Raw genomic sequence first — 15526 nt, forward strand, 5'->3', positions numbered from 1 at the left:
AGGGCTGGTAAACCAAATGCTGCTGGTGGGCCTGCAGCGCTGGTTTGCACCACCCACAGAAGCAGCTTGTAAAGTGTGTCTCAGACCTGCCACTGCTGTGTCTGTGTGCAGTCCAGAACTGCCATCTTGGCATTGAAGTGCACCCACTTCCCAGCCCCTGAACCTTCCCTTGGCATCATGTAAGCCACCCCTATGGTAGGGTGCATTGTATGTGTGAGGTAGGACCTGCTCTGATATGTGTAGCATGTCCTGATAGTGAATTACACCCAATTTTGTTTTTCACTACTGTAAGGCTACCTGTTCTCCATAGGCCAGAATGGCCAGTTTGACTATTACATTCTATAGTCCTAACTGACCCAAAGAACATGGTAGAAAAACGAATTTAGTATGCCTGAGCTCAGAATATTAAAATACATCTTTTAGTGAAGTTTATTTTTATATTCTGTGTTTGAAAATACCACTTTTAGAAAGTAGGCATTTTCTTGCCTAAGCCTTCCAGTGTGCTCTGCTGTTATGTGTATTGGCTGTCTGGTTTTGGAGGGACAGGGCAGGCTGAGTCCGACCTGGGTTGAATAGAGAGATCTGCATTGGAGTATGGGGAGGGGTAGCTCCTTGACCTGCATAGGGCTGTGCTGGCAAGGTGAATGCTGGCTCCACCTCCCACTGTGCGTCTGATGGCAGACCCCCTCTTTCTGAAAGGAAGGATGCAGCCTGGAAAACAAAGTGCTCCAGGACTGGGCAGAACTGGTTCTGGCTGGGTTCAGTGACTTGTAGCTTCTGAGAACAAAGAATTTTGGGGTATAAATATCTGTGCTGAAACCCCTACAATTGGGATTGCTCCTGAACAACAACAAGAACCTCTGTCCGTGTAACTGAAGGAATCTGCAGGAGGTGACTATCCTTGTGCTTCTGTGTTGTTTCTTGGATTGGCCTGCAGTGGTTACTACTGGAATTGGAAGAAGAGGAAAAGGACTTTGAAGGAACTCTTATTTTATCTTGCTAAAGCAATCACCCAAGGGCTAGAAGAGAGCTATTCTCTTGTTGGAGTCTCAGGCACATCAGACTCCACCACTAGCCTCCTGTTTCCTCCCAGCGAGGATTTCTATCTGCAGGTGAGGCTCCTGTGAGTTCCAGGGCCTCTAGTTCTACTAGAGAGAGAAGAGTGTTGAAAATCGGCGCCAACGCCCGTTTGTGAGCCGCCGCAGCTGAAGCGCGTACGAAAAATCATCGCGCTGCTGTTGCTGAGGGCTCGCTACCAGAAATCATCACATCGCACGTTTGCTGGCTGCCAAAGGCTGGCTAACCTGAGGATCATCGCATCGCATGTTAGCGGGCTGCCAACTGCTCGCTAACACAAAGATTATCGCATCGCATATTTGCGGGCCTCCAAGTGCTCGCTAACTAAAGATCATCGCATCGAGTTCATCGCTTCACGACATCACAGCGCGGATGCCGGGCGTCCGCCATTTTCATCGCATCGCACCCGGATTGTCGCTCCCTCACGGAGCGCCATTTCTTTTCATCGCAACAAGATCGCACACATAACAGGCTCGGCGCATCATCCTCCCTCACGGCAAGGATTTCAACGCATCGCCGGCTTAGCGTGGAGAAGTTTGCCGCTTTGTCCCACACGCTTCTGCAGATCAGCGCATCATCCTCCCTTGCGGCAAGGATTCAACGCATCGCTGGCCTCGCATGAGGAAAATAATCACTACAGCTCCTTTGCAACATTTTGGTTGTTTTGCTACAGAATCCAGGTACTTTGTAAGTAAAAGGGTCGCAGAGACCACTACTTTGAACTGAACTCCTCTTTGCACACTTTGAACTATTTTTGCAGCATTTCAAGAGTAACCCTATTTTTCTAGTATACTGCCTTTTTACATTTATTGGTCTTGTGTTAAGTCTATATATAAAGATACTTATTTTTTATAACTACTTGTGTGGTGTCCCTTTGTAGTGTTCTCCACTGTGTTACTGTGTATGATCATAAATGCTTCCCACATTGCCTCTGAGATAAGCCTAGCTGCTCGTGCTACGTTACCCCAGGGTTGAGCAGGGGTTATCAAAGGGTGTAGCCCGCTTACTCTAACTTAGGAAGAAGGGTCCCTACTTGGGACAGTGGCCAGCCATTGCCAACTAGAGATCCCCATTTCTAACACACACAAATGTGCTTTATAAAGAGAACGTTTCAGAAATAAAGTTTTGTTCGTATTTGAAAAAGCAAAACAACATGGCAAAACATACACTTTGCTTTTTATTACATCCTGTGCCTATTGCCAAGCCTTGAAAAAGTTTCTTAGGGAAGACCAAGTACGCAACTTATAACAACTAGAGGGTATCATTTGGAAACTGTTAAAGACTATAGTAGCCTGCAGACCTCAACAGCATGTGTTAACGATGGGAAAAAACACACTGTTTTTCAGACAATAATAGAAATAACAAATCCCACGCAGATGTAAAAAAAGTAGTAGATACCTCTACATCCACGTTTGGAGAACTCTCACGGGGATTGTAGTCAAAGATGGCAACCATGGTCCTGGCAACATTCAGCTCAGTTCGGCAAACTTGCAAATTCAACTCTGCACATCACCAAAAATGGAAAAGTTACTCACTGAGATAGTTCCATATACTTTTATATGACTTTATAATTAATATAAGTGCAGTCTTGAAAACATCAAATATAGAAGCTAACCTCACAGTAATTTCACTAAAATCAGATAAAAAGTTTTGTTTTTGTACAGTTTGTGCTATCTGATGACAGAACTTGGCTTCACTTGGAGTGCCATGTCTCCCCTTATCTAGACTGAAATCAGCTCCTAAGAAGTAAGAGGAAGTTTGTGGAAAAAAACACAACGCAGAAGGATACAGTTTGATTTGCATCTTAGAAAGGGTTCCTAAAGATCTAAGCCAGTCAGTACCCATGGTAAGGAGCGCCATCAGTGCTAAAAAGTATCTAGCTCACAGTCTGGGTATAGTCAGCACCCACGGCAAACTTTTTTGAGAGAGGAGTTTCTGAGAGTGTGCAAAAACACCCAAAGGAATGGTGGTCCAGAAATAAGTTCATAATCATATCAGATTCATGATTTCGGAATAGTTGTGAAGGAGGACAAGCCTTGCCATGGCTAATATACCAATGGTTCAGGCTAAGAACAGCTACCAACTTATAATCATGTTTGTTTATCATAATAAACAATAATAAAAAGCATTGGTTAAAGCCAATAGATCTGGTGTTAATGTGCTAACGAACAAGTTACTTACCTTCTGTAATACCTTATCTGGTAGAGACTCTATCTAGCCACAGATTTCTTACATTTGAATATCCCAGGTGTCAGACTGGATCTGGGAGATTTTCGAGCAGTAACCCTGTGTGCCCGTAGGTGGTATCACTCAATTCCGCGTTGGCGACCTCCGCATTGAAAGTGACATGCACGGTACCTTATAGGCACCATCTTTGCATGCTGACGTCAGTTACTTTAGTGACTTTCCACATCAGGAGCACGTATCTACGATGAGAACTGACCACTGGTGTGGAAAAGACTAGGGCCCCGAAAGGGGTGTCCCTTGTACCTGAACCGGTTCGCAAAAAGGTGAGGCTCGGTAAGGAATTCAAAGATACATAGAGTCTCTACCAAATAAGGCATCACCGAAGGTAAGTAACTTGTTCTTCTGATAGAGACTTCTAGCAGCAGATGCCTTATCTTCGAATAAATTCCCAAGCCCCAGGCAATACCTCCCCAGAGGTGGGAATGCGGACCTGATTGAACCAAAAATCTTGTTGGATTGAAGGGGCAAACTGCCTGTCACAACAGACCTGACTGTTGAGGCAGTAATCTTTTGTGAACATGCTGAGGGATGCACAGGTCACTGCCTGACAGATGTCCAGGAGAAGAACACTACATGCTAACAGTGGTCGCAGCTTGGCTCTAGTAGAATGAGACTGCAAGCGTTCAGGGAGCTGCTTCTTGGCCACTGCTTAGCAGATCATAATACAGAAGACAATCCTTCAAGAGACAGTTCTTTTCTATACAGCTTTCTCTTTCTCTGCTCCCACAAAACCCACGAAGAGTTGATCACCCACCCGGAACTCTTTTGTGCAGTTAAGGTAGAACGACAATTCTCTTATTGGGTCCAGGTGGTGTGAGGGAGCAAAGAAGGTAGGCAGGGTGATATTATAGTCTATCTGAAAAGGAGTGACAACCTTTGGCAGGATGGATGCACTTGTTCAGAGGACCGATTTGTCTGGGTAAAAGGTGGTACAAGGAGGGTGCGCAGAGAGCGCTTGGATTCGCTGACCCTCCTGGTCGATGTTAAGGCATTTGAAAAGGCAGTTTTAATGGTCAACAGCATAAGAGGATGATTGTGCATAGGCTCAAGGGGGTGCACATAAGAAATGTAAGGACCAGGTTGAAGTCCCACTAAAGCATGATAAAGGGCTTAAGTGAAAACACATATGTTGAAGGCCATTAAGGAACCTAGACACAACAGGTGCGTTAAGAAGAGAAGAATGGTCTGGCAACTACAAAAACACCAAGAAGGCACATAGGTAACCTCCCAGACAGGAAACCTATGACTCTGTCAAAAGCAGAGCCCTGCTGGGCCAAAGACAGTGTAACAAAAGAACATATGAGAGAGGTGCATGTAAGGGGTAGGCATTCTGAGATGCACACTGTGATACAAACATTTTACAATGGCAAGCATACACCATCTTGGCGGAGGGATGCTTGGCTGTCAGAAAAACATCACAGACTTTGGCAGGAAGGTTGAAAGCTGTCAACTGTCGCCGCTCAAACTCGACACACTCAGGTGCAAGGTGCGCAGGGCCAGAGTGCTGGTCCCTGCCCTGTTGCTGAAACAAAAAATCTTCCTCAAGAGGCAACCTGACTAGAGTACTGATGGTCATGCCTATACTTGAGTCTCTGTCCCCAATCTGAAGCCACGTGAATGACTTGGTGTGAGAAGCTGGCCTGGTATATGATGTGCACTAATGAAAGTGAGCACCTTGCACCAGTCCAGACAACCCTTATGGTGAAGGCTAGGGGTAGGGTTTTTAGTAAAGTCAGGAAAATTGGCGCTCAGACTAACGCGTGTGGTGTTTTCTATGGCCCTGTGTGGGTACGGTACTGCCAGGTCGGGGGAATTACCCAATAACCCCCGGGATTGTATGAATCAAAAGATCCACACTGAACAATGAGAACAGTCCTGGGCACACGTAGTGGGGATATCACAATGTTGTGGAAGTCTTGTACAAATTACATTTGCAGTGGTCGACACCAGTGTGAAGTTGAAAAGCTATTTAATGAGGTAACAACCGTATTGAGACAAACAACCAGCCGACATGTGTTTCGTCACTAGGAATGGACTTGTGACTCTTCAGGGCTGTATCGTGTTTGAAGGAGTAAGGAGAGCAGATCCCTTTTAACCAATGATAATTCCATCCCCGTTTGGGGTGTGCGGTGGAATGTATGTTGTAGAAGAGAAGATGAGATGGTGCTCTGGGTTGGTATTAGGCACGGTGTAAGCGCCGCATCAAGTGAAGATGCGGGTGGGTAGTACAGACCGCGGGTGTGTGATGGGCCGGAGGCCGTAAAAGCAATGAGATGTGCTGAGGCGTGTGCGCCCGACGGTGGGTGGATGCGTGTGCTCCCAGGAGCTGAGTAAGCGTACGTCCAGTGTCTGCTGGAGGGGATGGTGGCGGGGAGCCTGAGAGGGGAGTAGCTGTGGCGATCCATGAGGTAAAAACGTACTGGAAGGCGGGTGCGCCTGCCGTGAAGTAGGAAGGCGTGCGGGAGACACTGGAGCAGTTTGGAAGCCGCGGCTTCCACCGCACACCCCAGACCGGATTGGAATTATCACCGGTTAAAAGGGATCTGCTCTTGTTACTCCTTCAAACACGATACAGCCCTGAAGAGTCACAGGCCCATTCCTAGTGACGAAACACGTGTCGGCTGGTTGTTAGTCTCAATACAGTTGTTGCCTCATTAAATAATTTTTGAACTTCACACTGGTGTCGACCACTGCAATTGTAATTTGTACAAGACTTCCACAACATTGTGATATCCCCACTACGTGCGCCCAGGACTTTTCTCATCAACCCTTATGGTGATTTAAGGGGTCTCAGACAACCTTAGAAAGCTATCCAAGTGGTAGCTGTGGAGAGCAGCCTTCACGCTTAGTCTTGAAGGAGTGTAAAGCAGCTTGTTTTACCAGAATGCAATTTTATAGTATCGATTAGATGAAAAGAGTACCACACAGTAGGTATAAAAAATATATATTTGTTAGATAACACTGTCTAGTACATCATAGCATCTCCAACACGGAGATAGACACAAACCACAAAGTACCTTAGCAAAGAAATCACAGGAAATAGCACTAATACACAGTGGGCCCCTGGTGGGGTGGGGGGGCCAAACCATATACTAAGAAAGTGGTATAATAACCACAACTCGAGTCAGGACGATCTCGAGAGGATGTAAAATTGCTGGGGACCCACAGAACCACCTAAGGTAAGTAGATAGGGACACCACAGAGAGCGTGTGCAATGTGTGAGCACAAACCGTACTCTATACAAGTCTATGTGAAAGTCGCGGTTGGAATTTTAGAGATTAGGGAGCCCAAGGAAAACAAAGAAGAGCCTCAATTGGACCCAAAGGCCGGAGGCACAGGGATCGCGAGAAGACCTTGAGCAGCTCACCAAAAGGAGCAGGCTATGGTGCCCACGAGGCGATGTGGCTGAAGATCTTGGTGGAAGAAGTTTCCGGAGGTTGGGGCTACTTGGAGCCCAAAGCACTAGTCGCAAAGTTGCCAACAAGCAATTGCACTTGAAAAAGTATGCGGTGCACAGGGGTTTGGTTAATGCAGCCCCCAGGAGAGTTTCTGACATAAAAATTGGTGAGAGAGCAGCTCGGGCCTCGGGAGACGTAGATAACCCCCACCTGTGCTGTTGAACCTTTCGGAGTCCGCAGGAGCTCGGGATCTGCAGACCGGTCAGCAGTGTTGAGGTGCCTACGAATGTAGGGGAGTGACTCCTTCACTCCAAGGGAGATTACTTTGGTTGTCCTTGATGTTTCACAGGCCTTGGAAGGTTCCTGTATGATGCACAGGCACAGACAAAGCAGCAGATTGGAAGGGAGACGAAGTCAGGCCCAAACGAAGTCCAGCGAAGTCGAGACAAAAGAAGTGCAGTGGTTTCAGTTCTGAATCTTATCCCACGACCAATCTAGGGACCTACACCCAGGTAAGCCCTTAAGTACCCTAGAGAAAGGGTTAGGAAGATCCGGGGGACTCTCCCAGGGGAGGGTCTGGACAGCGGGAAGGTTGCTCCCATGTCCTTTGTCCAGTTTCTTGCCAGAGCGGGAGCCTACAGCTCCCAGGACTGGTTTGAACTGGACTATGTACAGGGACACCAAATGTGCCCCTCATGCAGACTTTCAGGTGCTGGCAAGCGCACCCACCCAGTCCATCACCACCCCCTTTTGTACCGCTTTGTTTGCCATAAGTTGGCAGGGTATTCTCAGACGTGAGTCCCTTGCTCACTTTGCCACTGAATTCAAGCAAGCCTGGCTGAAGACGGCTCAAATGCCAGAAACCAGTCCCAGGAAGCTTGTTTCCGGTCCAGGGAAGGCATGGCTTGGCAGTTCGTGCTGGACTGTCCCCATGAGGCACAGGGTCAGACTGATTTGCATATGGCCATGTCTGAACTGGGGTGGCAGAGTGGGCTAAAGAACGGTGATGGATCAAACCCAGATCTGTTGACCTGGTGTGAGTGTTTGATTGGTTCTGATGCTCCGTCCATCACCACCCCCTTTTGTACCGCTTTGTTTGCCATAAGTTGGCAGGGTATGCTCAGACGTGAGTCCCTTGCTCACTTTGCCACTGAATTCAAGCAAGCCTGGCTGAAGACGGCTGAAATGCCAGAAACCGGTCCCAGGAAGACTGTTTCCGGTCCAGGGAAGGCATGGCTTGGCAGTTTGTGCTGGACTGTTCCCATGAGGCACAGGGTCAGACTGATTTGCATATGGCCATGTCTGAACTGGGGTGGCAGAGTGGGCTAAAGAACGGTGATGGATCAAACCCAGATCTGTTGACTGGGTGTGAGTGTTTGATTGGTTCTGATGCTCCGTCCATCACCACCCCCTTTTGTACCGCTTTGTTTCCCAGAAGTTGGCAGGGTATGCTCAGACGTGAGTCCCTTGCTCACTTTGCCACTGAATTCAAGCAAGCCTGGCTGAAGACGGCTGAAATGCCAGAAACTGGTCCCAGGAAGCTTGTTTCCGGTCCAGGGAAGGCATGGCTTGGCAGTTTGTGCTGGACTGTTCCCATGAGGCACAGGGTCAGACTGATTTGCATATGGCCATGACTGAACTGGGGTGGCAGAGTGGGCTAAAGAACGATGATGGATCAAACCCAGATCTGTTGACTGGGTGTGAGTGTTTGATTGGTTCTGATGCTCCGTCCATCACCACCCCCTTTTGTCCCACCCAGTCCTAATACACTAAATTCCTGTCTGGGAGGTGGTCACATCTCCATGTGATAGGATGCCTATTGTTCTGCCTTCCCCTGCTCGAGCTTGGCTGAGCAGCAGGAGGGCAGAAAAGTGTCTCTGGTCTTCAAGAACCATTTTGTGCTGTCCGGGACTAGAAAGCTGGTACTGGGAACACCGAGAGGCTAACGGAGGGCTCTTCCAGTGCTTGGAAACATACCTCCAACACCGTTTACGATGTGAGGGTATGATTCCAAGATGATTGATACCAAATATGATAGAGGATTCTTTGCAGCCGTTTTCTAAATGGTCATAGGGCGGTCATGCGATGCCCCTCTATATGGTATATGGCTACTTCACTGACAACCCGGAAGAATGGACTCCTTAGGCTGCAGGGGTGTCCTGCTCATGCAGGGGCACCTTCTCACTTAGAACCAATCACCCTGCCCTAAGTATTGTAAAGGCCTGCTATAAGGGTGACCTATAGGTTTTAAGTGCAGTTACCCTTAGATATAGTAACCCTATATCTTTCGTAAGTGGTGCATGCACCAACTTACACAGGCTGCAATGGCAGGCCTGTAGTTCCATTTTGCATGGTCTCTCATGGGTGGCATAATACATGCTTCAGCCCATGGAAAACCTCTGGGGTACCTATGCCCTGGGTACCTGGGTACCATATACTAGGGACTGACAATTGTACCTCAGTATCCAATCTGGAGTGTACCTAAGTACATAACATAACAGTTTAGGGAGAAGCAGATAGACTGGGGTCCTGATTAGCAGGATCCCAGTCAGGCTAGTCAAAAACAGCATCACACCAAGCAAAAAGTGCGAGTAACCATAAAAAGCAGATCCTACTTTCCTACACAACCCCTCCCCCCTTCAAACGTAAGGAGATACGACTAACCTTGTCCAGTTGAATCTTCATTTTCTAAGTGGAAATATCTGGAGTCCATCTGCATTGGCATGGTTACTCCCAGGTCTATGTTCGACTCTATAGTCCATCCCCTGTATGGAAATGGACCACCTCAAAAGTTTGGGTTTTTCCCTCTTCAGCTTTTGTAGCCATAAGAGGGGCTTATGGTCTGTCTGAACAATGAAGTGAGGGCCAAACAGGTATGGCCTCAACTTCTTCAGGGCCCAGACCACACCAAAGGTTTCCCTCTCTATAGCGGACCAATGTTTCTCTCTGGGGGTCAACCTTCTGCTAATAAAAGCTACTGGTTGATCCTGGCCTTCTGCATTAAGTTGTGACAACACAGCCCCTACCCCCAGCTCAGACGCATCTGCTTGGACAATAAATTGCTTGGAGTAGTCAGGACTCTGCATAATAGGAGCAGTGCACATGGCCTGCTTGAGATCATCAAATGCCTTCTGACAGCTAACTGTCCACTGAACTTTCTTAGGCATTTTCTTGAAGGTGAGATAATTCAAGGGAGTCACTATGGACCCATATCCTTTTACAAATGTCTTGTACTACACAGTCAGGCCGAAGAAAGCTCTGACTTGAGTCTGGGTAGTTGGAGCAACTCAGTCCATTATAGTCTATGTTTTTTCTTTGAAGTGGTTGAACCTGGGCTCCACCCACAAGGTGGCCCAGGTACATAACCTTGCTCTGCCCTATCTGGCACTTAGTAGCCTTGATAGTGAGGCCTGCCTTCTGCAGAGCCTCCAAAACATTCGTCAGGTTGACCAGGTGATCCTCCTAGGTGGAGCTAAAGACAGCTATATCATCAAGATATACTGCACTATAGGCTTCAATACCTGTGAGAGCTTTTTTCACCAGCCTTTGCAATATGGCAGGTGCATTTTTCAACCCAAAGGGCATCACAATAAAATGATAATGCCTACTAGGGGTTGAGAATGCAGTTTTTGGTTTGGCATCCTCAGCTAGTGTGATTTGCCAATAACCAGCAGTAAGGTCAAATGTGCACAAGAACTTGGCTGAAGCTCAAGTGTCAATAAACTCATCTGCTCTTGGAATTGGATAAGCATCAGTCCTAGTGACTGATGCTCCCCTGTAGTCAACGCAAACCATCATCTCTCTCTTACCACCCTGGTTGTGAGGTTTTGGTACCAAGACCACTGGACTAGACCAATGGCTATCTGAGGGCTCAATTACTCCCAACTCAAGCATCCTTTTGACCTCTGTCCTGATGCAATCTCTGGCATAGTCAGGCTGCCTGTAGATTTTATTCTTCACAAGTAGACTCTCACCTGTGTCCACTTCATGGGTACACCAGGTGGTTTGACTGGGTGTAAAAAAAAACATATGCCTATATTGATTGAGGACCTTCCTGCAATCAATCTGCTGTTGGTCAGTGAGGCTGCCTGCCAAGCCTACACCATCAACTGACCCATCATCAGGGTTATGTGAGAGGAGATGAACGAGAGGGTCACTCTCATACTCCTGTCCCTCATCAGTTGCCATGAGCAAGCCCATGTCAGCCCTGTTTACAAAAGGTTTGAGCCTTTTCACGTGGAACGCCCTGTGGGGGCTCCTGGGAGTGCCAAGGTCCACCAAGTAGGTGACCTCACCTTTTTGCTCAATGATAAAGTGGGGTCCACTCCATTTATCTTGGAGAGCTGCTGAGGCCACAGGCTCCAACACACATACCTTCCGGCCTAAACAGCCAGGACAGACTTTTGCAATTCTTGACTGGCCTCCAGGTTTTTACTTGCCTTCTTCATGTACTCAGCCATCCTGGAGCGGAGACCGAGTACATAGTCTACTATGTCTTGTTTGGGAGGATTGAATGGTAACTCCCATCCCTCCATCACCAAACAAACACAAGGGACCCCTAACTGGATTCCCAAACAAAAGTTCAAAAGGGCTGTAGCCAACCCCCTTCTGAGGCACCTCTCTGTAGGCAAAAAGAAAGCAGGGCAGAAGGACATCCCATTTTCGCCTACGTTTTATGGGAGGCCCATGATGATGCTCGTCAGTGTTTTGTTGAATCTCTCAACTAACCCATTGCATTGTGGATGATAGGGGGTGGTGAATTTGTAATTTACACCACACTCCTTCCATATTGCAGTGATATAACTTGACGAACAAGTTACTTACCTTCGGTAACGATGTATCTGTAAGAAACATTAGTTAGTTAGATTCCTCACCTTAGAATATCCCCAGGCGTCAGGCTGGATACGGAAAGATTTTTGTAGCAATACCCCTTGCGCGTCGCTAGGCGTCGTCTGCGGCTCCGCGTCCGTCGGCGGCGTCGTGCGCCGGAATGACGTCGTTGGAGTACTTAGACGCCTCCCTCGCGCGCTGACGTCAGTTCTTATACATAGCTTTCCGCGCCAGGGACGCTGAGCCATGCAAGAGACCGACACTGGTGCCAAAAATTAAAATCTAGGGCCCTGAAAAGGGAGAACCTTAACCCTAGATGTCGGTTCGCAGAACAAGGAGGCTGGGTGGGTCGGTGAGGAATCTAACTAACTAATGTTTCTTACAGATACATTGTTACCGAAGGTAAGTAACTTGTTCATCTGAAAGAAACACGTTAGTTAGATTCCTCACCTTAGAATAGATACCCCAGCAATACCAACCCCGGAGGTGGGCCTGCGAACCAAGATCACACCAGAAAGTCCTGGAGAACAGAACGGTCAAAGTGGCCATCTCTCCGGACTTGGCTGTCCAGGCAATAGTGCTTGGCGAACGTATGCAGTGAAGCCCACTTCGCCGCCTGACAGATGTCCTGCACGGGGACTCCCCGTCCCAGGGCAGTTGTCGCCGCTGTGGCCTGGGTGGAATGGGCTCGCAGCCCAACAGGAGGGACCTTTTTCGCCAAAGAATAGCAGAGTTTAATACACAACACGACCCATCGCGAGATGGTCCGCTTGTGCACAGCTTTACCCTTCTTCGCACCTACATATCCAACAAAAAGTTGGTCGTCCACCCGGAACTGTTTTGTGCGGTCCATATAAAATGACAGCGCACGTTTTGGGTCCAGACGGTGGAGCCTCTCTTCATCTTTTGAAGGATGCGGAGGCGGAAAGAAGGTGGGCAGCGTGACAGATTTCCCGATGTGAAAGGGAGTCACAACTTTAGGAAGGAAAGAAGGACGGGTCCGGAGGACAACCTTATCCGGATGAACCGAAAGGAAGGGAGGCTTAGCTGACAGAGCCTGGAGCTCACTCACCCGCCTAGCGAAGGTGATAGCCACCAGGAAGGCAGTTTTCAGAGTCAGGAGACGAAGTGGACAGTTGTGAAGGGGCTCAAAGGGAGAGCACATCAGAAAAGTAAGAACAAGGTTCAAGTCCCACTGAGGCATTACGAATGGAACAGGAGGGAACATATGAGTAATGCCCTTGAGAAAACGGGAGACAACAGGGGACTTGAAAAGAGAAGGCTGATCAGGAAGCCTTAAGAAAGCAGAGATTGCAGCAAGATAACCCTTCAAGGTGCCCAGAGCAGAGCCCTGCTGGGCCAAAGAAAGGAGAAAGAGGAGAACCTCAGAATAAGGGACAGAAAGGGGATCCACAGCCTTTGCTGTATTGTATTGTATTGTATTGTATTGTATTGTATTAGTATTTGTATAGCGCAACTGTGACCCTACGGGTATCCAGGCGCTCTAACAGAACGGAATCCCTTGTGCTGAGGGGGAGGGTCGGTCAGGGGCCATCAGGCTGCTGGAATGAGCCAGGTCTTAAGGCTCTTTCTAAATTCCATTAACGAATTCGTCTCTAATCCCCTGTGGGAGCTCGTTCCACATCCGAGCTCCCACCACACTGAAAGCCCTCCCGCCCATCCTTGATCGTTTAAACCTGGGTTGTGCCAACAGGCTGGCGTTAGAGGATCGCAGCTGTCTTGAGGGGAAATAGCGTGTAAATCTTTCCTGGAGAGGGACCGGGCCCATCCCATGAATTGCTTTATGGACTAAGCAGAGGGACTTAAAAAGAACCCTTTCTCTAACTGGCAACCAATGAAGTTCACGTAGCACCTGAGTAGAGGAAGAGTCGTACTTGCGATTTAACGCCAGCTTTGCTGCGGCTGACTGAACTCTCTGTAGCCCCTGCAGAATGTATTGGGGGCTCCTAAGTACAAGGAGTTGCAATAATCCATTCTGCTTAGCACCCTACTCCTTACGACCGTGCTACGAGTGTCTTCGGGCAGAAGTGGAAGAATTCGGCGTAGAAGCCGTAGTAACCCAAAGCATACGCTGGAGATTGCTGTCGAATAAAAAACCGAGATTCCGTATTGTGCTGGCTGGAACCAGTGGAGCCTCATCCGGAACAAGCCTGAGGTCCACTGGTAGATGTTGAATCTGCCTTAACGGCGAGTAGTACAATAGCTCAGTTTTATCTCCATTAAACTGCAGGCAATTTCTCTGTAGCCAGTCGATAGTCAGCCTCATGCAACTTTGGTATTGCTCAAGGGGGATTGCCTGTTTTCCTTCCAGTGAGAAAGCCAGTTGCGTATCGTCTGCATAGTTGATTAGCTCCACCCCGAACGCCTTGATGATCGGGAGTAGCGGCTGTAAGAACAAGTTACTTACCTTCGGTAACGATGTATCTGTAAGAAACATTAGTTAGTTAGATTCCTTACCTTAGAATATCCCCAGGCGTCAGACTGGATCCGGAAGATTTTTCGTCAGCAATACCCCTTGCGCGTCGCTAGGCGTCGTCTGCGGCTCCGCGTCCGTCGTCGGCGTCGTGCGCCGGGATGACGTCGTCGGAGTACTTAGACGCCGCCCTCGCGCGCTGACGTCAGTTCTTGTACATAGCCTTCCGCGCCAGGAACGCAGAGCCATGCAAAGACCGACACTGGTGCCAAAAATAAAATCTAGGGGCCTGAAAGGACAACCTTAACCCTAGAAGTCAGTTCGCAGAACGGGGAGGATGGGTGGGTCGGTGAGGAATCTAACTAACTAATGTTTCTTACAGATACATCGTTACCGAAGGTAAGTAACTTGTTCATCTGAAAGAAACACGTTAGTTAGATTCCTCACCTTAGAATAGATACCCAAGCAATACCATCCCCGGTGGTGGGTCTGCGAACCAAGATCACACCAGAAAGTCCTGGAGGACAGAACGGCCAAAGAAGCCATCCCTCCGGACTTGGCTGTCAAGGCAATAATGCCTGGCAAACGTGTGTAGCGAAGCCCACGTCGCCGCCTGACAGATGTCCTGCAAAGGGACTCCCCGTCCCAAGGCAGTAGTAGCCGCCGTGGCCCGAGTAGAATGGGCGCGCAGCCCAACAGGAGGGTCCTTTTTAGCCAAGGAATAGCAAATCTTTATACACAAAACGACCCACCGAGAGATGGTCCGTTTGTGCACAGCTTTCCCCTTCTTAGCGCCCACGTACCCAACAAAAAGCTGGTCGTCCACCCGGAACTGTTTTGTGCGGTCCAGATAAAAGGAGAGCGCACGTTTTGGGTCCAGACGGTGGAGCCTCTCTTCCTCTTTGGAAGGATGCGGAGGCGGAAAGAAGGTGGGAAAGGTGACAGACTGCCCAAGGTGAAATGGAGTCACCACTTTAGGAAGAAAGGAGGGACGAGGCCGAAGGACAACCTTGTCCGGATGAACAGATAGAAAAGGAGGCTTTGAAGATAAAGCCTGGAGCTCACTCACCCATCTAGCCGAGGTGATGGCCACCAGAAAAGCAGTCTTAAGAGTCAGAAGACGAAGAGGACAATTGTGAAGAGGCTCGAAGGGAGCGCACATCAGGAATGTCAATACCAGATTCAAGTCCCACTGAGGCATTACAAAAGGGACAGGAGGGAACGTGTGTGTAATGCCTTTGAGAAAGCGTGTAACCCCAGGGGACTTGAAAAGAGAAGGCTGATCAGGAAGCCGCAAGAAGGCGGAGATGGCAGCAAGATAACCTTTCAGGGTGCCCAGGGCAGAGCCCTGCCGGGCCAGAGAAAGAAGGAAGAGGAGAACCTCAGAAAGAGGGGCGGAAAGAGGATCCACAGCCTTTGCTGTGCACCATGCCACCGGCAGGCGTATACCGACTTTGTGGAGGGACGCCTGGCTGCCAGAATGATATCACAGACTTCAGGAGGCAAGTCAAATGGCATCAACTGCCGCCGCTCAATCTCC

The 15526-nt window shown here is 48.6% G+C and overlaps 1 protein-coding gene across 4 annotated transcripts in view; it reads right to left on the minus strand.

Annotated features, from left to right (window-relative positions):
* Positions 1–15526, minus strand: part of TSPOAP1 (TSPO associated protein 1) — a 3327443-nt gene that overhangs the window by 590238 nt on the left and 2721679 nt on the right. For all 4 annotated transcript variants that reach the window (XM_085649739.1, XM_085649737.1, XM_085649736.1 and 1 more), the window contains one exon: positions 2476–2579. In XM_085649739.1, the coding sequence (XP_085505865.1) occupies positions 2476–2579 (104 nt within the window). The remainder of the gene's footprint in view (positions 1–2475; positions 2580–15526) is intronic.

Source organism: Triturus cristatus, chromosome 3_2, assembly GCF_964204655.1.
Source record: "Triturus cristatus chromosome 3_2, aTriCri1.1, whole genome shotgun sequence".
In the NCBI taxonomy this organism is placed as follows: domain Eukaryota; kingdom Metazoa; phylum Chordata; class Amphibia; order Caudata; family Salamandridae; genus Triturus; species Triturus cristatus.